This window comes from Balaenoptera borealis (genome assembly GCF_965194805.1).
Source record: "Balaenoptera borealis genome assembly, chromosome: 12".
Taxonomy (NCBI): domain Eukaryota; kingdom Metazoa; phylum Chordata; class Mammalia; order Artiodactyla; family Balaenopteridae; genus Balaenoptera; species Balaenoptera borealis.
In genome coordinates, this window is record NC_138869.1 from 78,982,588 (window position 1) to 79,009,841 (window position 27,254).

The 27,254-nt window shown below is 42.6% G+C and overlaps 1 protein-coding gene across 4 annotated transcripts in view; it reads left to right on the top strand.

Annotated features, from left to right (window-relative positions):
- RUNX2 (RUNX family transcription factor 2) overlaps window positions 1-27,254 on the top strand; it is a 224,374-nt gene that overhangs the window by 151,343 nt on the left and 45,777 nt on the right. For 3 of the 4 annotated variants that reach the window (XM_082347622.1, XM_082347620.1, XM_082347621.1), the window contains exon 6: window positions 18,136-18,309. The exons of the other annotated variant lie outside the window; for it this stretch is intronic. In XM_082347622.1, the coding sequence (XP_082203748.1) occupies window positions 18,136-18,309 (174 nt within the window). The remainder of the gene's footprint in view (window positions 1-18,135; window positions 18,310-27,254) is intronic. 4 annotated transcript variants of the gene reach the window in all.

The following is a 27,254-nucleotide window of genomic DNA, read 5'->3' on the forward strand; positions in this document are numbered from 1 at the left end:
TGGTTCGATTTTGTGAAATTCCTGTGGACATCTCCAGAAACTTTACTTTTTTTTTTTGGTTGTTTCTCTGCTGATTCAAAGAGAGGTGGGTAGGTATTGGAAGGCAAAGATCTCATGCGGGGAAAAGAGACTCTTTCTGCAAGGTGCCAAGTACGCTAGCAAAATAAAAATTAGTTTTCCTGGGTTCATGTTCAAACTCGGTGATCTTTAATCATCTGAAAGGGAGAAACTAGTTCATTTCCTAGCCAACTACTATAATAAAATTCAGATTCAGGGGCAACCTGGCGTGGTTCAGCGTATTCTGCTCTTAAGGGAATATTCTTAGGCTTAAAGGGTGGTCTTCTTTGAAAGCGCTATTTAATGGTTGTGTTCTTTGGTTGAAATCTTTATTTTTACAGCATTTGTGTTGTTCGGCTTTGGCACTGGAGGGATTTTATTTTCCTATTCTCTTGATTTTTTTTTTAAGGTTAGCAGTTGAATGTTGCTAAAATTTACATAAGGGAGTGGTTCTCCATTACCCTCCCCCATCCCCCCCACCCCCGCTGCCCTCCCCCAGCCCTCCTACCTGCCAATTGTGTCTGAAGTAATTTCGCAGCAGTGCTGTTGACTTTGGGAGATGCAGTATTTCAGGTTTTCAGCGTGTGTGTGTGTGTGTGTGTGTGTGTGTGTGTGTGTGTTTGTGTGTGTGTGTGTGTGTTTGCCCTACTATCTGACTCATAATTACTTGTTACTTGCAAGCTCTGTTCATCTCCCTCCTCTTTCCTGACCTCACAACGTTAACATGTGAGAGTCAAAGTGGGGGACCCTTATGCGTGGCGACAGGTGCTAATCTAAAGGGAAATTTCCCTTGCTTTCTACCCATTAAGGGTACGGTACATAAAAATGGCTTAATGTCTCTTTGAAGGTGTCAGCAGGCATGTGTGGACCACACAGAATGGGTTTCACTGAGAGTAATAGAGTGAAATTGTCTGCATAATTATTTTCCTTGGATTGAGAATCAGCAGCCCTCTTTGGGTTCAGGAAATAAACCTCTGTTAAAACCATATGGCACTATTCTCAGAAGAGATGTTATTACAGGGCCACTTCCCTCTAAAATTTTGAGTCAGGAGTTCTTGAAAGGAGTCACATATGTCTGAGAACATTTTCTGCCTCCTGCTTAGTTGTGAAAGTCAGATGTTCGTTCTCTTGCCTTTTTCACAAATGCCACCTCGGGCAACACGTATAAAGTCTTGGGACGGGGCTGGCGGAGCTGCAGTGGTCCAGCCATCTCAGGTATACACACTTTGAATTATTATCTGGGCCAAGCGATTTTGTTCTTAAAAGCAAAGAAAAATTGCCCTTAATCCAGTGAAACATGTGATTTGTCAACACCGAAAGCACATTTTAAGGTCAGGATAATTATATTCTGCCTGCCCAAACCCTTAATGCAGATTCAGTTGCTTTGCTATTTTTTCCCCTTGTCCAGCATCAGTGGCTGTAATATTTTCCTCTGAACTACTTGTCACAGTACTGGTGTGCTCTAGATATAGCTATCTTAGAGGGAAGGGTAAAGTGAATAAGAGTTCAGTTTGTATAATGGCTAAGGGAATATTTGAGGGAGAATTAGGTTTGGTAAATATATTAAAGGATACAGTATTTTCATATTATACGTGTATATGTATTTAAGTCTTTAAGGACACAGTACAATGTGTACCTTGTGATGAATCATTGTGCATTTCATATTTTTTGGGGGGGGGATAGTCTTCCTGTCTAGTGTTTGCTGTAGAAGGAATATAAGTTGATATTTGTTCATTTCTGTTAATAAGCCTGAAATATGATCAGAATCTGTAGAGCTTCGTCTGGCTGTTGAAAATACTAGGAAGTTAGAGTGTCTCCTTAAGTGTCACACTCCCAGGGAGCACTTCATAGATATTAAGTCCAACTTTTCATTTCTTATCCTAGAAAAAGAAGGCAAGATAGGTATGGTTACGAGGCTTTCCTGTTGCCTTCGGTGTTTTTGTAATGAGAACTGTTTTTTACTAGAGAGAATAGTTGTTAGTATATAGATTCTGTCAGTCACTGGCCCATTTATTTATTCAACAGCCACTTGTTGGGTACCTATATGTACTTTAAAGAGGGCTGTGGGGATGCAGAGATGACTTAGTCGTATAGATTGCCCGGAAGGCAGCTCAGATAAGGGGAGAAAGCACGGGTATTAATGCCCGTGCCTGTGTAACATAAAGTGATAGGAAAAGAGAAGGGGCATAAGATAGTGGCAGTGGAAGTGACAGGGAAGTTTGGGAGCAGCTTTACTTCAGTTTGGGGGGTGGAGGGAAGGTTTTATGGATGTGAAGGCCTGTGAGCTGGATCTCGAATATCAGCAGTTAAACTTACTGGCAGAAATTCTTGAATATGAAATTCTAGGTAGATAGATGGTGACTTTCAGAAGACTAACACTAAATCTCTTTTATTTTTATGATTAACGCCTACCACCCCCTGCCAAAAAGACCCCCTAAAAACCCAAAAAGCAGAAACCTCTCCATCTTGACTCTTTGCAGACCATTGATGGAAGTTATGGCCTGGTGCTTTGGCTGGGGTGGTATTTTTCGGATTTAACTCTCTTCTGCGTTCCTCTCTATTCATCTGGGGCCTCCTAGACATTCAGGGCTAAGTTCAAATAGCATTTTGCCCCTTGTAGATACTCAGTTGAGGGTAATTCAGTGGAACAAAGTAGATCAGGTAATTGAATTAACTTTTAAAACACACACTGAAATTTGTTTTTTCAGATTAGTATTAAGGAATACAAATTTATGCTGTGACCTGGTACCTAAAATTATTGACCAGCCTAGGACCTCATTTTGAATTAACAGGAAAAAAAAAAAAAAAAAAAGCCCATTGCAGAATCAGTAGAGGTGATAATCATGTTTTTTCAAGGGAAATTGTAAATTGGTCTGGACTTTAGCAACCTCTGGACTTCAGCGTTCATGGAGGGGAAAGGAAAAGGTCTAAAGATCTTCAGGCCAACTTGGTGGCTCAGACTTTCTTTTCAAAGTCCTTTGATATGTGTTTATTAGTTAAGTTTGCAGTTCTCTAAATGCTATCACTCCTACTATTTGCACTGGACCCCTGCCACGTCTCCATCCAGAGCAGATGGATTCTTTCCTTCCATCCCCATATACATTCTTCAGGGTTGGTTACCTTCTGATTGACACTGGGAGTGAGACTGCAGAAAGGGGGAGGGTGCAGAAGAGGGATTGGGTTTATTTGATTTTGTTTCTGTATTTCTCTTAAGCTTATTGGAGTGCAAATGGCAGGCTAAGAAGTGGTCAAATATACTGCTGCACAGGATTCTGGAGGATTTTTTTCCGAAGTGATACTGCGAAAGATGGTTAGTTTTAGAGATTTTTGCTGTCACCTCATGTTTTCTTTTGCTTCCCCTCCTCTTGGACACTGGTTTAGGTATTCCCAGTGTAATATTTAGAGCAGAACACATTTTGGTTACCCTCTGACCTGTGCCAGTGACAGGTACAGAGTCACAGTCTGACTTGTGACTTGGCCCAAAGAGGGCTGATAGCTTTGCAGTTGGGAGGCTTTAAAATATTCCTTTAAAATCACATGACCAAGATTGAACTCAGAAGACCCTATGCACACTTGCAGTCACTGGTGAAGGTATTCTTATTAAAAAGATGCCCAGAGGCAACTAGAAATGTGAGTCTCAAGTTCAGGAGAGGCTGGAGATGCATTTGAAGCCATAGATGTGGATGAGGTCACTTGGGGAATGGGTACAGAGGGAGTGGAGTTGAGTTATCTTTTTTACCATTGTGGCTGAATTAACTTTGTGCCGTTGGTCCCAGAGTAGAAGGAGAGAATGCTTTCTCCCAGGCTTCCTCGGGCCCCTGAAGTAGCAGTGGGGCGGTGGTTCCTGGTTTGTGTCCTTTCAGGAGGAGAGCTTCCTGCTCCTTGGTTTCCATGGCACCATTGGCCCCTCCTCCTCCTCTTCCTCCGTCTCTTTTCTGGCTCCTCTTGCTTGCCGACCCCTTAAGTGTTTGTACTTTTTAGACTCCTTTTAAGATACTCTCCTCCACTCATTCTCTATATCCATTCCCCGAGGGACCGAGTCATTTACACCGATGGCTTCACGTTCCTGTGACCACTGAAAATGCATCTCCGTCCTCTTCGGAATCTCAGACTCTTAATTCTGGTTTGCTTCCTGGGCATCTCCACCTGAGTATGTCCCATAGGTACTTCCAACTGATGTCCCCTACAGTATTCGGGATCCCCCCCACCTTCACTTTAACCAAACTTCTCCACCCAAATAGGAACCCCCTCTAGTTTCACCAGTTTTGAACGCCCCACAGTCACCTATTTGACCAAACCAGAAACATCCTCTCCACCTTACCTCTTATATCTTCTTGTTCTACTGTCTTGTCTGTCTCCGTTCTGTGTCTGAAATGCTTTCCTGCATACCCATTAGCCTGGCTGTAGCTGAGTTCACATTCTCAGTGTTTGTCTCTTGGTCTATAATATAAAAAATAATCCCCTAACTGGTTTCATGCCTCACACTGCACTGCTTTTTAGATCTGTTTTCCCCTTTAAGCAAAGTGGTCCTCTGAAACTATAAATCAGCCCATGGCACACCCTTGCCTACAATATCTCAGTGATCCCCTGTTATTTACAAGGTGAAGTTCTGATGCTGTGACATTGTGGACAAGGCCTTTCAGCATCTGACCTGCCCGACCCCCTCCCTCCCACACCCCCAGCCACGCCAAATTGTTCCCTCTATGCTTTTTTAACCTCTCTGTCTTTGCACTTGCTGTTCCTTCTGCTTGGAATGTCTTTTTCTTCTGCATTTGCTTGACTGAATTCTACTCATCCTTTAAGTTTACTCAAATGCCATCTCCTCTGTGAGCCCTTCCTGTCTGCTCTTGGAAGTTAAGCATTTATTCTTCAGTTCCCCTTTGCCTGTTCAGACCTCAGTTATGCTATTTGTCACACTGCTGTCATTATTTGTTTATACGATGCCTCCCCAAGTATATGCTGGGCCCCCTGGTGTAGCATAGTTCATGGTACATAATAAGTGCTTAGGAAATTTTAATTGAGAAATGAATATTGTATTTGCATCGTGGTTTCCCCCGTGTAGGACATTTTCACCTCTATTACATTTCATCCTGATGGTGTCCCTGTGATGCAAATACTTTGATCCTCGTTTGATAGATGAGGAAGTTGAGTCATAGGAGGAAATTGAGTCATAGAGATGTTAGATTATTTGCCTATAGCTCCACAACCAAGTTGGTGGCAAAGCCAGGAACAGACTCCAGATTTTCTGATCCTTGTAAAACCAGGCCCAGATTTAGATATGGGATTCTGCTTTTAGTCAGACGGTGGTTTGGTCTTTTAACTATTCCATTAAGTTCACTAATTGTGTGTGTGTGTGTGTGTGTGCGTGTGTGTGTGTGTGTGTGTGTAACCCATGGTGACAGGTGAGGCATCCATGGCGTCACTGATTCTTAGAATTGTAAGTTAGGCAGTTTGTTATCTTACAGATGAGAAAATTCTCTACCCGAGAAGTTCACAAGCTACTATTAGTGGCAGAACCCAAATCTCCTGACGATTAGTCACGTGTTATCCTTCTTACTACATGTTGGGCAATCCTCAGTTCTATTGGACAGAGTTTTATGGTTGAATCTCATGGGTTGTTAGCAGGACTTGTTGAGCCATTAGGCCAGTGAATTCTTGGGAAGAGCCTACCTTTGGAGCAGAAAGGATATCATTTTTGTGACCATTAAGGTCCATGAAAGTGATAGAACCCAGAAGGGAAAGAATCAAATGATGACGTTGTTTCGTTGGTTACCCCACTTTCCAGACCATATTCCTTCTTTTCCAGTGGGCTTCCTGGATTCTTGAGCATGTGCCATTTTGAAATAAAACCAAGGCATCTAATTAGGCTGATGGTGTGTTCAGTAGTCAGAAGGATTGTGGTGTCCGGGTGTAAGTAGAGTATATAGCATGTTGGGCCTCAAGAGGACAACATCCCAGTTACCTGGAAAGAGACATGGAACTGACATCGGTGGTATCTCTGTCCCTGCCGCTGGGCTCTCCCTCTCTGTACATATATATGTATGCATGTAATAGAGATCATGTAAATTTATAACCATATACACGTGTATGTGGAAAAGCCAATACTTTATACATTTTACGCAGACAAAAGAAAAATCTTCAACTGTCATTACTGATTAGATAATTCAGCACGAAGCCAGCAGACAAAAATCTTTAAAACTTTACATCTGCTTTGGGAAAAAAAGGTTTAATTTTAAACACCTGAAGGTTCTTTTTTTTTAATATTTAAAAAAATATTGAGCTGGTGTCTCTATCATGTTCTTTCATTGAGGGGGCGCTGATGATGAGCTCTGAAAAAATGGCCACCAACCCACTTCCTTGGGTTTGACAAGAATGCACTTTTCTAGTCTGTTGTGCCGTGAAAAAAAAAAAAAGTAAAACTTGCTATCTTCTAACTCCATTTAACACTACTTTAGATTCCCTTTTATATAACAATAACTTGATCCTACTCAAAATACTTGGCACCTTTAGTGACAGAGTGGAATGTAAGAACACTTTAGCAGATCTGAAAGTGAGTAAATGCTGGTTGTTTTGGAATGAAGAGGGTAGAGTTTTCAGTTCTTTATTCAGAGTTCGCAGAAGATAAGAGTACCGGGATTAACACAATAGACTACCTTCATTACACATGGCTGAACAAAGCAATTATCTGTCTATCAAGACTATAGTACCTTGTGCAACAGCGTTTAGGAAGGGTGTATGGATGGGTGGATAAGCGCTATTCCATTGGAAAAGGCTGCTGATGCACGAGGGAATTTTTCTGAGTTTAACTTGTAAACTGTTTTATTTTGGAATTTATATCATGTTACCCTTGCAGTTTAGAGAGAAATGAGGTTGTTATTTTTTTTAATGTTGTTGATGGCATTTTTCAGTTCCTTACCCATCTGACTTTTATTAGGGGGGGTTATTTCAAAGACATCTCCTGTTTAAGCACGTTTAAACAATCTGTTTGAGACCTGTTGTGTAGATATAAACACAACAGTCCTTTAATGTAGTAGAACAGACTTCTGACAGACGCAGCACATAACAGACATCCATCCATTATTGTTTAAGCCGCTGTTCCTTCCATGCCTGACCTGAGAGGGTAACCACAGAGCTCAGCTGACAGCACTGGCCGCTCGGAAGACACTGACATACCCCGTATTCCTGTCTAGCGAGCAGAGAATTGCAGAGCGGCAGACAATTGGAGAGGCCTCAGACCAGATTAAAACTAAGTACCTTAAATCTGTCTTAATGGCTGTGTTTACCTCTCCTTCTTCTTCATTCCTTTAAAAAAAGTAATCAGGTTTTGCAAGCGTTAGGAAAACCACCTCTTCTTGCCAGCTGGACTAGGTCCAGTTTAAGCAAGACATTCTCCCCCTCCCTCTCTTTTTTCTCCCCTGTCTTTTTCTTTTTTCTTCTTCTATGATCTTCACTGCCATTCAGCACAGCAAGACCAGGCTGCGGGAGCTGGCTGACTTTTTCCTTGGTTATTACTTTTTAACATTTTCTTCCTGTTAACAGAAAGGGGAAAATTGAAAATGATGTTCCTCGGCTGTAGCAGCAAATGTCAAGAGAGGAGCCCTTTGCACTTTTTAATTGCTTCGATGTAGTGCTTTTTTTTCTTTGCTCGAAACACACACACAGTCACACAGCACATGCCCCAAACCGTAATAATGAAAGAGAAACAGAGAAGATCGCATGCTAAGGAAACTCAGCCAGGATCCAGGAATTGCGTGACAGTCTGTAGGCTAGTTGTCACTAGACTCTTTGAAGAATAATGCCATCCATGTTTAGCTGGATTATTGGCAAATACACAGTGATGCTTTTTGTTCAACTATGGAAACTACCATTTCCATTGCCTAAAACGTTACCGTTAAGAAAAAAAATCTTTACATCTCTCAGTGGGGTCTCTGTAAAGGCCAGTAACACAAAACTGTGGTGTGTAGGAATATATTATAGTCAAAGAAGGCAAAGGAAATGTTTTCAGAACTAACACACTCGAGTTTTACTAAGTTTTGTGAGTAAAGTGTAGACATAGAGAAAGAGATCTTTTGTTCATTTCCCAGAAACTGAAGGGAGAGATGCGGATTCTGATGGCCCAGGACAGTTGTGGATGTTGGGTTGTAATTAGTAGAACAAGATGTGTTGTGATAAAACGGAGTCAGTAAGACTGGGTATAATGTAACAAAATCTCTGAATTAAGCTTCTCTGCTTTTTCTTATTTTGTTCTTTTTAGGTCTCTTTTCCTTAGCCTTTTTTTCCTTCTTTCCTTGTATGGCAGCCTGGCATATGAAAAAGAGGACAGAGGCTGGTCAGGGGCTAGTGTCCAGTGTCACTGCCTACTTCCGTGACTTCAAGCAAGTCACAGAGGTTTTCTGGGCATCAATTCCTTTTCTAAAATAAAACATGGTCTGGTGAAGTCCACATTCTCTTCCAGCTCTGAAAAATTCGAATTCATATAATCTTATTTTGAATGCGAGTAAAGATGGAAAGAAGCATCCCTTGGAAACAACAGGCAGGCAAAGTCAAGGGCAGCAGGATTGGAACTAGAAAGAAAGTGCCAGAGAATTTAGAGGTAAAGAGGCAGAGTAGATTAGAGACGTATTAGGACAGAGGAGAGGGGCTGAGCTGAAGTCAGCCAGGTTCCCGGTTTAGTTCTTTTTCCACCGCCTGCAAAAATATTACATCTCCTCCTGTATATTTCCATTACGCTTTCATCGGGTCTTTCTTTACATTTTTAAAATCCTTTTTTCTCCTTACCTCCCATGAATTTCTCTTCCTTTAGATATTTCAGGTTGCTTGACTCCATTATTTCAAGAAAAAGGATTGTACTCAAAGCATATGTTTTTCAGGGGTTATTCCCTGGTGAGCGACTGTCCTTTCTTCCAGATACTTATTCTTTGATTGTCGGGCTCTGCCACGGCCTAAAATCTAAAAGTTATAGAGTAACTTGCATTTATATACATGCGAATTAATATCTCACAATTCTTTCATTTGTGTATTTATCGAAAGATCTTGAATTCTTTAACCTTTACAAGCCTACATTTTGAAAGAGGCTGTCCTTCAATGATCTCTCTCATGCATCTAATTATATTTAAAAAATGACTCCATACGAGTTTGGGAGAGTGAACTTTTTACTCACTGATCTAAACTGGCGCCTCTTATTATTAAAAGAAAGCAAATTCAAGCTTTTAACATTTTTTTCTATGAACTGGAGTTCCTAGAATATTTCTATGGAGTCTATGGCTTAACTATGTAATTATGTCTCTTGAGTAGATTATGTTTTTCTTCCCATAATTATGTTTTTACCCAAGAGACTTGGAAGGCTTCAGACCTCTCTTGGGTGAAATTGTTCTTCTTCTCTTCTTTCCTGATAAACTCTGAATTCTACATGCCTGACTCTGTTCAAGGGCTCGAAAGAGAGCTCTTGAAGATATGTGGTAGTGATTATCATTTTTTTTTTCCTTTAGAAATTGGTTTATATATTAAGAAGGCCCTTAGAGGGAAGATCTGTTAGTTCATTTTTGAAATGCCATCAGAGAAGAATCTCCTGGAAGGGGATTTGTTTATGATCTGTGGTCCTCTGTCTGAAGCCACACACTAACAGTGGTCTAGGGCTGTCTTGTCTCACGGGCCGTCCTGTGTGAGCTCTGGGGCCCCATGCACACATCATATTCCATGGCTGCTAATTTCCAGTGGCTCGGAGGGGCTCCAGGCCTTCCTTAAGCATGAAGACAGTTTCTTAGTCCATTTCATTATTCTAGTCCCGAAATAGTTTTTGACCTGAACCAGACAGCATAGTCTTAGGAAAAAGGATGACTCAGCAGCCTTTCCCAGCAAAGATTAGAGACTCATCAATTTAACTGTGGGAAATGTTGCCCAATAACCAGCCTTTCCACCCCCCCGCCCACCGGCCCCTCCTCTCTGACTTTTACTGGACAAAAGGAGAGATAATTCTAAATGTAACAATATTCTTATTTATTAATTTAACAAGTATTTGTTGTGTGCCTTCTCTGTACCTAGACTCAAAGTTACGTGTTAGATGTAGGACGTGACACCCATCCTCAGGGAGTTCACAGCCAAGTCCAGGAGAAGCTAAGATATTAGGGTTTGAAATTTTATATAAATATTTTATATCAATTCACAGAAAGTTAATACTTACTGAATGCCTACTACACTTAAGTATAACCACATGTAGTGGACGAAAAGCAGTTGTAGCTGCTCTCAGTTTGCTGTGATAGAAACCAGAGGCCTTACAGACAGAAAAGACCAGAACAAATGTGGTGACCAGGTTGAGACTGGGAAGGGATTCGGCCAAATGGAGGTACTGGGGAGAGGCAGTTCTAGTGGAGGAGGCAGCTTGGGCAAAGGCACAGGGACTCTGAAGAACTGTGGGGTGTCCAGTGTGAGTGAAGCCTAGGCCGGGAGCAGTATGGTTGGAGCCATTGGAAGAAAGCGTAATAAGGTACATTGAGACCATCTTTTCCAGGTCCTTGTTTACTGGGCTCAGGGGGCTCTGTTTAATTTGATAGACACTGTAAGACGACTGAAAGGGTTGGAGCAGGTACATAACGTTAATGTTAGGATTTAGGGACTGAAAGGACTTTAGAAATTATGGAAACGAACTCTTCGTTTTTGCTAGGTCTCAGAGAGTTCCATTAAACCCTTCCTGTGGTCATACAGCTGGTTGGTGCCCTTTCATATATGCCAGCCTGCTGCTCTGGTATCTTCACCACAAGTGAGAGGTTAGGAGTGGTCCTAGTGGGAATGGAAACTAGGGGCTCATCCCTGTAGATGGGCTAGACCTGCAGAAACTACAGGCATGGGCTTGACCAGATGCTGGGGTCTAGGAAAGGGAGGTGGAAAAGACCTAGGCTGGATTTTGAGCCTGGGAGACTAGAAAATAGTTATATTAATGGAAACAGGGAAATTAGAGGAGAAGCTGGTTGGGGCTGTTTGTAGTGGCGTGGGGAGGTGTGTCAGGGAGAGGCGAAGAACTTATCTAAACATTGGGTGCATGACAAGGGTACAGGTCTTCGATTTTTAGACTTTCACAAACCACCAGTGAAATGTAGTCATCTGAATGTAAACAGATAAGAGTTTCACTTTTCTCAATAGTATTTTCATTTTCACGCATATGTAGGAATGCAGAAAATCAAGGTTTTTAACCTAGAGCCTCAATAAAGTATTTGGATCCAAACTTTGCATGGCTTCCCTAAGAACTCACTTGAGTCTGTGTCATCTTCCATTTTTGCGGGAATGTAGTAACGCTCATCCTTAGAGGTAAAATTCCAAGTAATTTCATTTGGAATTGAGTTATGACTTTAAAATTAGTCACCCTGTTCCCTAACCCCTCCCTGCAAACACTCTTTCATGTGCCACTTTCAAGGTAGAGAGATTAGAATTGAAGGCATCATTTTTGTCCCCCCAGAACTGCTGTGGAATAGCATCTCTGTTGCATATAACCAATTTACTCTGAAAAATGGTAATTCTGGTTCAAGTCCTCTCCCCTGTTCCTTTTTACTCTCTAAGTCATTGTCACAACATTCTTAGATGGTTCTACCCTGTGGCTTGAGCCCTGGGGTATTGGACCAGATCTCATTCTATCACTTGACTTGCTGGCAGCAAAATTAGCTCATCTCTTCCCAGACGCCCCTCTCCTCCAGGGAGGCCTGATGGCATGACACAGGAGGCTCAGGGGCTGCCAAAGTGTTGTTTTATTGGTCAGGGGATGAAAAGATCTGTCTTAAAAGACAGACTTCCATATATATTGCATCGTTGAAAAGAATTAATGTTGTCAAATGAGAAGTGTCAAGTGATTTGAAGATGGTTTGCCTCTGGTTAGGTTAATATCACATATATGTTCAGCACCATCTTGTCTCACAGGACGTCTGTTATCATGGTTCTGTCATTTGTCCTCCAACTAGCTTTTCTCCTTCCTTCTCTGGCTATCAGGATCCTCCTCCACCCTCAAGGACGTAATGATCTCATCGGTGAGGGTTTCCTCTTCCCGTTTAGTCAGCATCAGTTGTTCCCCTGTTCTTCCAACGGCATTTTATTACTTTTTAAAGTTTTTTTTATTGTGAAAAATTTCAAACATACATTCAAAGAGATTATATTTCATAAAACCCCAGGTACCCATCGCCTTGTTTTATAATTAATAGCATTTTGCTGTATTTGCTTCATTTGTTATTTTGCTGAAATATTTTAGAGCAAATACCAGACATCAGGACATTTAACCTCTAGTTACCCGTTCTAAAACCTAAGGGCATACTCTTACATAATCACCAAAAGCACCTCTTCCTTAATATTTTGAAATAGTCCATATTTATATTTTTTCAATTGATCCCCAAACTGTAGCATTTCAGTGATTGTCTCACACAGTCCTTTGCAGTTAGACTTAACTGCTTGCCTTTCTTCCCTACTAGACTGTGCACTGCTTGAGGGCAAGGACGTTATCTTATATATTTTCTCCCCGCTCCTCCTTACAATGCCTAGTGAGGCTCACATGGTAGATGCCCAGCACACACTAGCTAGACTAACTGACCTGAATATGGATGCCATACTGATTCCTGATTGATGTTTTATTGCAGATCTGCCTTTTAACTTTATTTTATTTAAACGTTGTATCTTCCTGATACCCAGGATACAAGTAGATAGATACCTAATAAAACAAGTGAGTGTTTAAAACTGATTTAAAATACTACTGTAAAGAGAAGAGCTGTCAAACGTCATGCCCTAGTGACCAGCAAAATGACCCTTCTGTGCCACGTGAGAGCGGAGGGGCTGTGACACGCCCTGCCCATTGTGAAAGGCATACTCTTCTGTAAGTGCACTTGGGCATCCTTCAAGAGGGCTCACTAATTGGCGTAGTGCATCACTCTGTGCACTGAATACAGGGCACAGAGCGTGAGGTTCTGGCTGGGCGCCCACCTGCCTCTCCAGAGTTGTGAAGCGGTGCTCAATCGACTTTTATAAAAATGGGCAAAATGGGTTACATCAGAGTGGCACGTTTGTTTTCATAGTTCACATACCACGGTTTCAGAGTCTTCACGGACCAGTTTCAGAAGCGTGATTTTTTAAGCAGAAGTTCTAAAGGCAACATTACCAACTTTCACCGTGGGTGACTTGCCCTTGGACTGAAAGCTGGGTGGGGAAGAATGGGACCATTAGACTATTGGTTGGTGACTTAACCGTTCCTCATGTGTCTTTGCTCTAGGGATGTGTGAATGCTGTGACCTTTTCCATCACACTTTCTTCTTGTGCCCCTGAATTTGTTGCAACAAAAGTCATATTCAGCCAAACACACTGAACTTTTTGAATGAAATTTGTTCTGAAAACTACTTCTTTTTCCACTTGAAATTCACTTTTGACTGTGATTTTTTCTGAATGACTGATGATGTGCTGTTTTAATCTAAAAGAAGCTGGTTGCCAAATGGGAGGGAAAAGAGCCCCAGACCAGCAGTCAGAAGACCTGAGTTCTCGTCCTGCCACTAGCTATGTGACTTTGGGCAAGTCACTTCCCCTCTCAGGGACTCAGAGTCCTCTCCATTAAAGAAGTACCCTGCTCTAAAACTGAGAGTCAAAATGATTTCTCTTGTCCTTTTCAGCACTATGATTCTAAATGGCTTGCAGCAATGCTTAAGAATTATAGTAAGAGCAAATGTGGCTTTTTCAGAAAGCAAGCAAGCAAACAAGCTTTCACTTAAATGAATGTTCTTCAGGGAAATTTCTTAGGAAACATCAATAAAGGCTGGTCTCTAAAAAAGGGGTTTCCCTGCTGGATTCACAAGACTGCCAAATAAGAAGGAAAGAGTTTTTCTGGGAAAGATAGCGCTGTAATATGATATCCTGGGCCAGAAAAATTTCTCTCAACCAAGACATTTATCTAAAAGAGGAGAACATTCATTCATTTATTGTATAAACATTTATTGAGCACCTACTGTACGGCAGGGACTGAACTGGGTTGTGAGAATTAGAGCTGTAAACATGCCAGAGCAGTCGTTCTTGTTGGACTCATAGTCTTGCAGGGGAGACAAATCAATGCATGAGATAATTACAGATTGTGGTTACAGCCATCAAGGAAATAAACAGGGTGTGCTCGAGGGGAGGGCACCTACTCTGGGTCTAGTAGGCAGGCACCTCTCATAGGAGGTGGTGTTCACCCTGAGGTCTAAGGGATGAGAAGGAGTGGGCTGTACAAAGAATCCCGGGGAGAGCATTTCAGGAAAATGGAAAAGTCCTGGAATGGGACACTAAGGGAGACAATGGCAGAGGCCCAGAGAGACATGATGGGGTCCTGGGTGAGGGTTGTGCTGGTGGAACTGAACAGATTCGAGATAGACTTTCAAGATGGAAATGACAAAATCTGTTAATGGATTGAATGTAAGGGAAAATCAAGGAAAGTGTTAAGGTTTTTGGCTTAAGGGATTGAGTGGCTGGTGCCATTGACTGAGATGGGGGACTCTTAGGGAGGAACGGGGTTTCTTGGAGAGAAGAAGCAAGAATTGTGTCTTAAATATGCTGAATTTAAGATACCTTTGAGATGTCCCAGGGGAGAGTCAAAGTCAGGTAGGCAGAGGGACACACAAACCTGGAACTCAGGACAGAGGTCAGGGCTCACCCTAGTGATGGGGGAGGCATGGACGTGAGTCGGTGGCCTTGAGCGAGTGGGGTTGTGGGATCGTCCTGGGCTGTGGCTCTCTACCTCAGCTGCACGTTGGACTATGTTGTGAGCTTTTAAAGAATAACTTTCCCCAGGACCCTCTTCCAGAGCTCCCGATTTAATTGAGCTGATGGACATCTATATTTTTCAAAGCTCCGTAGAGGATATTTTTATTCAGCTTGGATGGGAGAGCCACTGATCAAGGCAGGCAGTGCAACTAGAAAAGGAGATCCCGGACCGAGCTTTTGCATAGTCTTAGATATGCAAGACTGTGCAACATGGAGACAGCAGTTCTCCATTCTTTATAGCTTCCTCCTGCTTGGAAGATCCACTCTTTGGCCCTTTGGATGAGGTTTGGTTCTCCCTGTACCGTGGCAGAGTACCCTGTCCTTGATTTAAGTCGGTGTGCCCTTTGTCTTCCGAGTCCCCAGTTTCCGAAGGGACGGCTTGGGTGCTGAGGATTTAAGTACCTCTTCTTTCAGCCCGTCATTCCTGTGTCACCCTGATGTGGTTTAGCGGTAGCAGTTATTTGTCATGGTTGAAAGATGAAGAACCCGTTCGGCTTTTGCTCTTCATTCTCCTGTAAGAATTTTGTTGTGGTTGTGGTGGTGGCTGTGAAGGGGCAGACGTTCTAGGAAGAAAAATGGGTATGTTTTTTGTATAGATGCAGCTGCAGATAGATGTTCCCCGAATTACTCTAGGGTGTGTGTAGATACTCGGTAGCTTGCCTTCGAAGATCATTTCCAAAAGGTGATGGAGGCTTTTCAAATTTCACCTGCCCTTAAATTTCTCACACACATCCGTGCTCCTCCAAGTCCTTTATTCTGGCCTACGACCTCCTATTACTGCCCCGAAGCACCGGACTCAGAGAAAATAAACGTGTCCTCGCACATTTGTGTACTGAGTTCACATCTCATACGGTCTCCATGAAAACCTAACGAAAGGGCTGTAGAAAGCAGAGGCAAAGCTTATTAAATTTTCTTGTGACCCATGGCCCACATAAAGCCCCAGTATATAAAGGAACCATGCAAGATCGTGTAGCCCTTCCCCCCCCCCAGCCCTCAGGGAATCTGCCATTCCAAAAATATGGCCTATTAAATAACTTCCAGGGACAATTCCATAAGCTTTCTTGTTAATGTTTACAGCTGTATCAACACCACAGCAATCCTTTTTTTTTTTTTTTTTTTGATATGTGTATGAGGAACAGAATCCATGGATCTAAGTGTGACAAGTACTGTATGATTCTCTAATCGTGAACCTTGTAAGACACAGTGAGGTGTACTGATGGAAGTTTGTTTAGGGTAATGGGTGAGCTATTAACTTTGTAACTGAATCCTTGCTGCTGCTTCTGCCTGCCTTGAAAACCAGCCTGACACCTCCCAGGGCTTAGTCCTCAGGTGCCTCACTCTGGCGATCTGGATATTTTCAGTCCTTCGTAGCAGCTGGGAGAGGAAGGGAGAAGCTGGGATCCAGCATGGATGGTGCCACATGATGTGTGGAAGGCTGAGTCCACTAGGACCCGGGCTGCATCCTGGTCCAGGCTGAGCTAGTCAATAGCTAAGACCCATGGGCTAGTTGTCTTATCTCTGCAGGCCTTGGTCACTTCATCTATGAACACCTCACTTCCTGGGGTCTGGGAGTTGTTTTGGGTAATCCCTAAAGGTCCTTTAGATTTCAAATATCTATGTGTAATCTGGATAAAAAGTCATAAATGGTGGGGAAAACAACTATCAGTAAGCAATGAGTTTCCCTAGTTTTTCCTGATCATTTTTCTCCCAATCTTAGCCCCTCAGTTGTAGCACATGCCCCAGACTTACACTGGCAGGAAATAGGGTGGTGGGTGCATTTCAGTTAATGGGCCTTAGTTGGAACATGTTTGGCTGGGGAGACAGCTACACTCCTATTACCAAGCCTTGGCTTCCTGTCTGTTTTCTTTGGGCTGGGTAGGCAATGAAAAAGGAGACAGGAAAATACATTTGGGGGCAAGTAAAATAAGGAATTTGTCTTAGGAAGACAGCTTATAGTTGGGAAATTCTAATGTTCAGCTTAACCCTGTCCTGATATATTCCTCTTGTCCTGTACTAAGTGGGAGACCAGGTGTTCTTGCTACTTGTAGAATCTACCTTCCCCTTCTCGAAGGCTCTTAATCCTCCTTCAAGGTTTTCTTCTGTTATAGATACTACTCCTAATGCCCTTAATTTTTCCTGCAAATCCTTCTTCTAGCCATCATCTTAAATGGCTCTTCTTTGAATCAGCTTCAGTTACTTAACATTTTACTAAACTGTTGGGGCAACATACCAGGGCTTCACTGGTACAGAATATGGAATATATTTCTGTTTAGGCAGTAAGCATTAGTGTACTTGTTCACCACAGTCCCACTCTACGGATTTACACTTAACTAATGTCGCATCAAGATTCAGGTGTTTTCCAGTTATACCTGCACCAAGGCAATACCATGCTCTTTGCTAAGAATGATTGGATGATTTTTAAAAAGTCTTAGTACCTTGGTTATATTTCAACTTACATAGTTCTTTAATATCTAGAATTTCTGTGGATTTTACACTTGAATAAAGTAGAAGAGAGACAAAGTGAGGTTTTTGGTTTTTTTTTTTTTTTAAATAGTGGATTCTCACATTCACATGGTAACCCAAAGGGTATTTTTCAGTTTCTCTTACAGAACCACAGTACTAGATTTAAAATAAAAAAAGCATTCTCTCTGATTTAACATAGTTTATTATACGCTTTCAGGCTTTGGCGTATCACAAAATATCCACATTCCTCTCGAGGATTTGAGTTTCCTTGCCTGTATTTCTGTTTTCCTCTTAAAGGGGTTCTCGGTTTGAGTTTTAATTTTTCAGAAAGGAGTCTCCATAAGGTACAGTGGTAACATAAAAAAGAAAAAGTCACTTATGGTCATCATGGAAATGTCCCTTTAACAGATGTGTTTGTCTCTGTTTCTGCCCCAAGTATGGCCCACTGTGTGTCCCATGCACAGATTCTGAAGTTTCAGGGGAGGTTTCCTCCTTCATGAAATGAGCAAACACAGCCCAGGACACAGTCACCTTTCCCAGCCTCCCCGAGAGGCCAGAGGGGGCGCCCAGAGAGTCCCTCTTGGGCTCTGGTGTCTGGGCCTCACCGCTGATGCTTGGCCCCGAGTCACCCTCTGGGCCCCTCGGCTCTCCATTCCTAGAACAGAACAAGGGATGCTTGCCACCGGACGATGCTTATTACAAAGCCCTTTGAAATGGAAGGCGTTATATAGACGCATCATTATAAAGATCAGTATTGACAATTCCTTGGCTTAAACCCCTAGTATGTATGTTCACGTATCTATTTAGCATGGTCAATTGTTCAGCTAATTAATATGCTTTTATTTTATGATTTGCTGTTTCCAGGGCACAGACAGAAGCTTGATGACTCTAAACCTAGTTTGTTCTCTGACCGCCTCAGTGATTTAGGGCGCATCCCTCATCCCAGTATGAGAGTAGGTGTCCCGCCTCAGAACCCACGGCCCTCCCTGAACTCTGCACCAAGTCCTTTTAATCCACAAGGACAGAGTCAGATTACAGGTAAGACAGACTCATAGGTCTCACTTTCGCAGACTCCGGCAGGCTGGGGGTGAGGGGCTGCCTGACAGATGAGACGCGTTCACTTCAAAGCTTCTGGAGCTGGGAAATGGCTTATGATGAAAGAAATCAACACTTGAAGACACTGGCCTTCTTTTTTTTTTTTCTTTTTAATAAAAACCAAATACCAGTATTCACTAACTTTGGGATAAATTTTGGAGGAAGTTTCTACTGATGCTGTCCTCTGTGGCGATGTCAGTCTGCACACTGGTGGGACGGTAATACCATGCTGTCTGGGAGAATGTTTGTTGTCAGTTTCTATATTGTGTCCAGGTGGCGCAGGGGATAACATCACACCCTCACTATTAGAAAATTAGCATTACCGTCTCAGATCTGGGCTAATGTTTCTTACATGTATAACTGTTTCATTAAGTTGGCTGGAAAATTGCCCTGGGCTAACAGGTAGCCTTAATTGGTGGTTATAAGGCAAGACCAAGGAGCGGCCCATCGGGCAGACAGACGTCCCCTCTGATTCACATTGAGCTCCCGTTCTTCATGTGACATTTCTCTTTATGCATTCCAGTGTGCTGCTTGCTTTACCTTTCTTCTTAAAAATGAATATCAGCATCGCATTACAGATTAATCATTCACATTTGGTACGTTAAGACTCCCAACCCTTTTTTTTTTCCTGCCCCACTTGGGCAAAAGCAGATCTTCCTGTAGGACTAGTCTGCTTGCTTTTATGCCATGGTGACAAGAGAGTGCGCTAATCGTCATAGGTCTTTAATTTGCAGATCACAGTACTGAGAGCAGCAAGGAACTCAACATGTCATCTAGTTACTATTGTTGGCAGAGCGACTAGATGGGAAGGAAAATAACTCAAAATGTACAATAAACTCTCAACTTGGATCTTTTCTAATGGTTAGGTTTTTGTCTGTAGCCGTTAGGTTTTGAGTGTCTTTAACGGTTTATAAGCATAATTGTTTATAAACGAAATGACCTACCTCTCCTTCTGTCCTGCCCTTATTAGGTGTTATGTCTTTTTGGATATTTACTTAGGTTTCTGTGGGTCTATGTATATTAGTCTGAATATATGGATATGCCTGAGTATTTTTAAAATAATATAGAACTATAAAAATAAAATATCTAAAAACTGAAGAGAACCAGATACCTGCATGAGAGAAGAAACTTAGAACTCTGTGAAGAATAGCCATGTGTTAGGTTTAAATAAATCTCCAGTTATTGAAATGTAGGAGTCAGGTTAGTGTGTTCACTAGACATGGGTCCTCGATGAAAATGCCAGGGTGAAATTCACACCAACTTGTGAATTTGAAGCTTGTCGCTATGCGTGCTACTACATTTAAAGTAATGGATTTAAATTTTTATTTTTTATTTTTTTATTGACATATAGTTTTTACAATATTATATTAGTTTCAGATGTACAACGTAGTGATTCAAAATTTTTATTGATTATACTCTGTTTATAGTTATTATAAAATATTGGCTGTATTCGCCATGTTATACAATACATCCTTATGGCTTATTTATTTTACATACAGTAGTTTGTTAAAGTGATGGATTTTAGATCATTGATTAAGGTTCATAATAGCTGTCCTTTTGTCTTTATAGTAATCCTTAGCTTCTGTGTGTGTGTGTGTGTGTGTATGTGTGTAGAAGTATGTGTATACATATATAAAAGTGTTTATATATGATTTGTAAGGGACTTATGATGGCTAATAAGATATATATAAGAAAAATATATGTTCTATGATTTGGCAACCCCTGGGTTCTTTAAATGTGTGATTTCTATATTTTAATCCTTAACTGTTTACTAATTATATTTTGCTGATGGCTAAAGCCTTTAAAATGGCCTTCGGAACCTGGGTGCTGCTAGATTCATTTAAGAAGATGCTTTTCTCAAGGCTTTGTCCTCAAACCTAAAGATGACACCAGAAAAGAGGACCCAGAGGACATTTTAGAATCCAAAGACCCCTTAGGTATCATTAACCAAAAGCTAGGTAAACGTTGTGAAGAGGATCTACATTTTAGCAGCACCCCTGACCCCACATACGAGTGCAGAGAGGGAGGCTCCGAGGAGGCCCAGGGCACGTTGCTGCCAGGTGAGCGTGTGAGCCGAGCAAAAGCCTGGCCACCTGCACCGACCCTGCTCACCTCCAGGCATCAGCCTCCTCCCCGTCGGGAGGCTCACGGAGGTTAAGCTCCTTGTCTGCAGTTTTACAGCACGTTAGTGACAGAGCAGAATTCGGTCTCTTGACTCCTAAGGCAGTATGTTTGGTCTTATACAATATCATGCTGCAGTTCCATCATGATCATTTAAAAACAGTATTTCAATATTCACTGGATGTATTCTTAAAAATGAAAATATCACTTTCTGGAATTATAGTACAAGAGTATTAGCTCTGCATTTTGGGATGATGGCATCAGTAGAATTGATTCATACATGAGTCTCCTCATTTTTTTAAGCATCCACAAGGTATTGGGCCCTAAAACTTCCTTGAACTTTCCAAATTTGCAGACTTACGCACATATTCATGCCGCCCCTACCCACTGTTGGCCACATGCCCTTTCTTTAAACCCCCGCATGTCATTAGTGAGACAAGTATCTACCCATAACCAAGGATGTGCGGAGTTCTACAATGACCTGGATTATTAGGACAACCCAGAAACATCCGTAGCAGCAGCAACTTCAAAGTGAATTGAATAGATCATTTTTTTCTCCCTGGATTAATTTTCTTACTTATTTAATAAGTGTGAGTTAGAGTGAACCACATGTAGAGAATTGGGTCTTAGGGAACACGGGGGAGAGCAGAAAAGTTCTGTCCTTGAGTTAAAATCTAAGTGAAGAGTTATCTTTCCCAGCCCTTGCACAGCCACATTCTATCCCAAGGCTATAATGTACACGTCTTCCCTCTGTACCCCCTGACTTACACTGTTCTATCTATGGCGGTCTCTTTCTGTTGACAAGATCCACCCATCCTTCAAGGTCACTGTTATCTTCTTCATGAAAGTCTTGGAACCTTCATCTAGAGGCTGCCTCTCCATCCTCTAAGCTTCAGTTGAGATAGCCTTATTTTATGGCTTCTGTGTATCTCCCCTCTAGATTAGAAATTCTCTGAGGGATTTATTCCAGGCATTTATTTTCTTTTGTGCCTAGCACAGTGGTAGCTAGCGTCTCATTAAATGTTGAATGAATGAAAGTTTAGATAAGAAGAAATCATTGCAAGAAGGGTTGGACTATCATGCCTGGTTCGTGTTGACCGTTCTTTCTGATTTCCCACCCCAGGGTGCCTTTGTTCCCTTCCGATGAACAATAACAGCAGAAATCACATTTCAGTTGAACACGTACATGGTTAAACCATTTGGTATCATTTCAGTTTAGGGTCTGCATTTTCACATGATTAAATTTAAATTCTCCTTAAGAGACTGGATTTTGTAACTTCTTTGCAATATGCCACTCCTGCATTTTAGTTCACGTAATCCTTTGGATAAAGGTATTTGTAACAGAAAGGGCCCAGTTATCTCACATCGATCGGCTTGGCTCTCTTGATATCTCAAGCTCTTACCCCCAAACTACATACAATGATCATGGTTGTATAGTCACTATGAGTTCTCCCACATGCCAGCATAAAAGGCAAGTCGAACTCCCAGAAGCGTGAAATGAAATTAGGAGTTGTAAAGTGAAGAAGTCCTAAGCCTTTAGTGTTTCATATTAGTGTGTCTTGCAGTTCCTAGGGCTCAAGGTCCTGGCCATGTGGTAGGCTGGCTTCTTTGCAGTGCCGGTCTGACCTGTCACTCTGTTGAGGTCTTTAATGGCTGACGTTCTGCCTGAGGGCCCAGGGCCTCCCCACGGCTTCCTGAGGAAGTTGCTTCCTCTGCACCTCTTTTTTTTTTTTTTTTTTTTTCATCTTTCAGACATCGGTTGCCTGTCTCTGGGTGCTAGGAAACACCTAGCTTGTCACAAATGTCCACATCTTTTGATTCAGAACATGGTGGTGGCAGTGGAGTAGGGAGACTATGTTAGGAGATGTTGCTCAAGATAAGCACTGTTTTGAACTCAGTACTCTCTGGATGGGTGAGCCGCATCTACAGGAACAAAAAGCTGACTCAGACCCTTGGCGGATTGGGAAATTCATGTAACCTTGGGGGTGGGCATTCTGCGATTCTGTTATTCATTCCTAAAAACATATTTATTGAGTGCTTATTTTTTGCCAGGCATTAATGTAAGAGAATGAGATAGTATAGTTTCTCTTCACCAGAGGCTCACATTTTAGTGACATATAGTCAGTGATTGGGTCAATAAGCATACATGCAAGATAATTTCAGATAATAATAGAAGCTTTGGGGAAATGAAATAGAGTAATGGGAGAGACAGCAGTGTGGGGAGGGAAGAAGCTAATTTTGATTGGAAAGTTTGAAGAGCTTTGAAGATCTCTGAGGAACGGCATTTCTGGCCAAGGGGAAACTCAGGCAAAGGCTCTCAGGGAGCGGTGATGTGGTGTGTGCAGGGGACAGGAAGGTCAGGGTAGGTAGAGCGGAGTGAAAAAGGGGAGCGGCCAGGGGCTCGATTAAGGAGAGTCTTCAAGGCCCTGGTGAGTGTGGGTTTTGTCCAGACCGCAGTGGGGCGCTATTGAAGGATGTGAAGCAAGAGAATGACATTATCTAATTCACATGCTTTTAAGAACTCCTTTGGCTGCTGTGTGAAGCATGGATCATAAGGGGGCAGTGGTAGGAGCAGGGTCTTCCTTTAGGAAGTGACTGCACTAGCCCCAGAGGGAATTAAGGATGGTCACATTCAGAACTCAGGTCAAACGCTGGCACCTCTGTCAGGCCTCTTCCAACCCACCCAAGCTGAGTCTAAGGCTCCCACACCACCGTTGCACATGGTGACAATTATTTGTGTACACGTCTGTCTTCTCCGTCAGAGTTTGAACTTTCAAAGTCTAGGGCCATGTTTTACTGACCTCTGTGTCCCCGTTGTCTTCTATGGTGCCCACTGCTTGGTGACTTTCGGTTTGGTGATGAACAAATGAACAGGTGTTTGACTTCTTCAGGAAGTGTGACCCATTATTATCTTACCCTGAATATTTTTCTAGTACCTATTTGATTGGATTACTCTTAGCTGCCATTTATTGACTGTGTATCGTATAGCAGGCATTTCTCACAACGGTTCTATAAGATGGGTAGCGTTGTTGTGAAAACTGAGGGTCCGAGAGGCTAATAACTTGCTCAAGGTCCCACTTACACACCAGTGAGTCATAAATACAGGAATTAAGGCCAGATTTATGTAGCTGGAGGGTCCTGTGCACTCAACCACCAGGCACCCTCAGGAAGCTGAAGCGTACGTCTCTCTTGGCCCAGTTTCCTCCCATTTCAGACTTTCATTTGTGCAGCTCTTTACCATTTACAAACTAGTTTTACATAAAGTTCTTGTTAAAGCCTTAAAACAATTCTGTAAAGTACATATTTTATAGGTGGAGGAAATGGACTCTTCGAGAAATGAGCTGCTAAAGGCCTCTTGAGCTACTGTAGTTGACTGTGAGTTCCAGACTCTTAGCGGGCAACCAGCCTCATGGCCATTGAGTCGGCCATGTTGCTGACTGTCTAAGTGGCACGTGTCCTCATGGACCTATGTCTTTTTCTTTCTCCATCAGATATTATTTAGGATCCTCAGAGACGAAATGTTCATAAAAGGGATGCATTAGGAGTATCTGAATTAAGCTTTAAAATGCAATATAATTGCTTTTGCTAATTAAAGGACAGTTATATATGAGCCTATATTCAAGGTAACCTTTTTAGGGATATCTTGAAAATCAACTTGCCAGGCATCATGTAGGATGATGATGATCTTAACAGCAGTTACCTTGCCTGAAGCGAAGTCGTTTCCGCCCAACTTCAGTCCGCTGCTGTGTCCCCTTGGCAAACATGCTCCTTTAAGCATTAAGAGGATCTTGGCCAGCTGGGCTTCAGCTGTGTATGTGTTTGGCTGTTTTAGCCCTCAGGCCGCTGTGCTTGCACTGAAACATTTACTAGCAAAGCCTTTTAGAAATAGGAAAGCACAGCTGAGCAGCCGTGTCCCAAACTACCGTCCTATTCAAGTGCCGAGTGACCCCGCGATTCTTTCGGGTGAAACAAGTTGGGAGGTGAAGCGGGCGAGGGTGGGTGGCAGTGGCTGTGTGAAGAGGATGAACCCACGAGGGGCACAGTGACTGTTACTGAGCAGGAAGGATGACTGGGGGTGCCTTCAGCGTGCGAAGAATTGTAGGATGTGGGGAGTGGGAGTCAAATGAGGTCCCCTGCCTTACAATCACTGTGGTCCTACTCACCTATAGGCATCTTGTGTCTTAAGGAACTGAAATCACCACACTCAAGGCAGGTGGTTGGAAGTTCTGTTGTTTCAGTTGGGTGGTGCTGTGTTTCCATTTCTGAAGTTACTGCAGAATCCTGTCCTGCCTTCTTCCTTTGAGATCTTTTGGGCAGAATAGCCAGGAAAATGTGCTGCTGCCACGCACACGTGTGAGCGGGAAAGCTCTTCAGAGGAGGTTGCTGGTTCCAGTTCTTATGAAGAAATAGCACAAATCCTGTGTGTGAACACGATTTCGCATCTCTTCAACTCTGGCAGCCGCCTGCTAAGGAAGAGTGGAGTTCAGGTCCGGCCTGGGCTGGCTTTGAAGGATAAAGCTCAGTACGACCCTGTGAAGGGCTGGCTGTCAATGTGCTGTGTGGTCACTGAAACTGTTGGCATCATTCGTAGATGAGCTCCTTAAAGGTCTCTGGACTTCTGTCGGTTGGAATTCCCTATTAACTGAAGATGCTCTGACTTTACTATACTTTTAGAAAAACACAAGACGGGTAATGTTCCAAGAAAAATCAATTTCTTGAGTTCCAAAGTCTTGTCATCGTAATGTTCTCCTGTCTGGAATACAAGATGCTCAGTTAATATCGAATCATGATAAGGAGAATCGATCTCCTTCATGATGGCTTTCCTTGTCCTTCCCCAAGACTGTTCCATTTCTAGCCTGACTTCAGGACTCTGCCCAGAGGAAGTCTGGGTTTCGTTCTCTCATTCTTTTCCAAAGCATCACCTTTCTCTTTTTAGTTTTATATTTAGTTTGAGCTTTACATATATGTATATGTGTATATGTGTACACACATGTATGCGTGTCTTTACTAGTTGCCTAGGGACCCTTCTTGCCCCTTTTTATCTTTTGCTATGGATTCTGGGAAGAATGATCAGAATAGGAGTCTAACTTTGAATGAAATATTCAACCTCCAGGGCTACTCCAGGAGAGGGGCGAGTCAGGCATGCGGTTTGATATAATGGATGCTCTAATGGTGTATTTTGATGTTGAATTGTGGATGGGCACCCAGGCCTTCAAACAGAGAGCTGGAGTTTATTGTACTATGTGGTATTAATAGCAGCAACATTATATTACAGATGTTATCAGTTTGAAAAGTATTTTCATTCCATTTTTTTTCATTTTAATATATGCAGAAGTATTCCAGGAATAAAATTGTATGGCACTATTCCCAGTTAAGACCATCAGATTCTTTCCAGGGCTTTGTTTATTTTGATAAGGACTTGCTTTTCAACTGTTTAAAAACAGTTGGTTGTAACAGATTTCACAGAAGAGTCAGTAAGAGGACAGATTTCACAGAAGAGTCAGTATTGTGAACCCTGTTTAGCGAATAAGAAAACTTAGGCACCAGGAGATTCTGGAACTCTCAGGGCTGAAATTAGAAATCAGTGTCCCGGGAAGGTGAAGTCTGACAAGGTGGTTTTAGGTGGGGAGGGTGTAGGGGAAAGGGTTAGAAGAACAGTACACCTTTGGGGCTGTCAGCAAGGTGAGTGGGGGGAAAGGAAAATGACGTTGAGCATCACTGAGGACCCAGGTAAGGACAGAGATGCTGGGAAGAGCCAGTCAGCAGTGATTGTCTCCTGAAGTGGTTGCAGCTTGTGAACAGAAGTGGGCTCTGCAGTGGTTGATGGTCAGTGGGAATGACAGTTTCTCTAGGACTCAGTAGGACTCGGTGCAAGTCAGGGAAACGAGGAAGATGTTGAGCCACTTACCAATGTGGAAGAATGTTCTGGAGGTTGGTAGGTTAGGGTAAAGACAGAAGAACTTCTGAAGAGGAGTTGGCTCATCTTGTGGCCTTGGAGAATGAGCAACAGCCAAGTGGAAGGGTTAGGAGGAAGGATCTGGGGAAATCCAAGCTTCAGTTCAGGTGGGAAGTAGGTGTCCCATGGAAAGGCTGAGGGTAGATGGGAGCTCTTGGCCATTCCTTAACCATTCCTCGTGTGACAGATGGAGGTCCCATGCCTTGTTCTGTCTTCTCCAGGGCTCTGGGCTGACCCTACCTCGAGAAAACACAACCCTCCAGCACTGACCAGTGGGGTAGGGGTCCACTCGTGTTCTGTTAATCCATCTCAAGATTGTGCTGACTTTTTGTCATCCCATCACACTGTGGCTTGCAGTCCATGAAAAACTCTGCTCTTAGGGCAGGCTTCCCCCATCCCGTCTTGGAGTTGACCAAATGCAGCACTGTACTCTTGTTCTTTGTCGATTTCATTGTGTCACTTTCATCTCCCCCTTCCATCTTGTAGGGTTATTTTATAGTTCTGGCTCCTCATCCAGTATGTTGACTGTTTCTCCCTAATTTTGTCTCATCTTGAAGCTTAGGAAGGTTGCTTTTCATTCTTAAAGACTTTGCTGAAGATGCAGGACGTAAGTAGGATTATCATGCCCTTGAATATGCCACTGTGTTCCTCTCTCGAAGCTGACCGTGACCCGTATCAACAACCACTTTCTGGTGGGCCTTTTAACTACCTGTACGTCCCTTTAGAGGTAAGGTGTGTATCTTGCTGAGGTCAAGATGCACAACAGACAGAGGAGCTTTCTTTTAACCTATTGCTCTCGTAATCCTAGGGA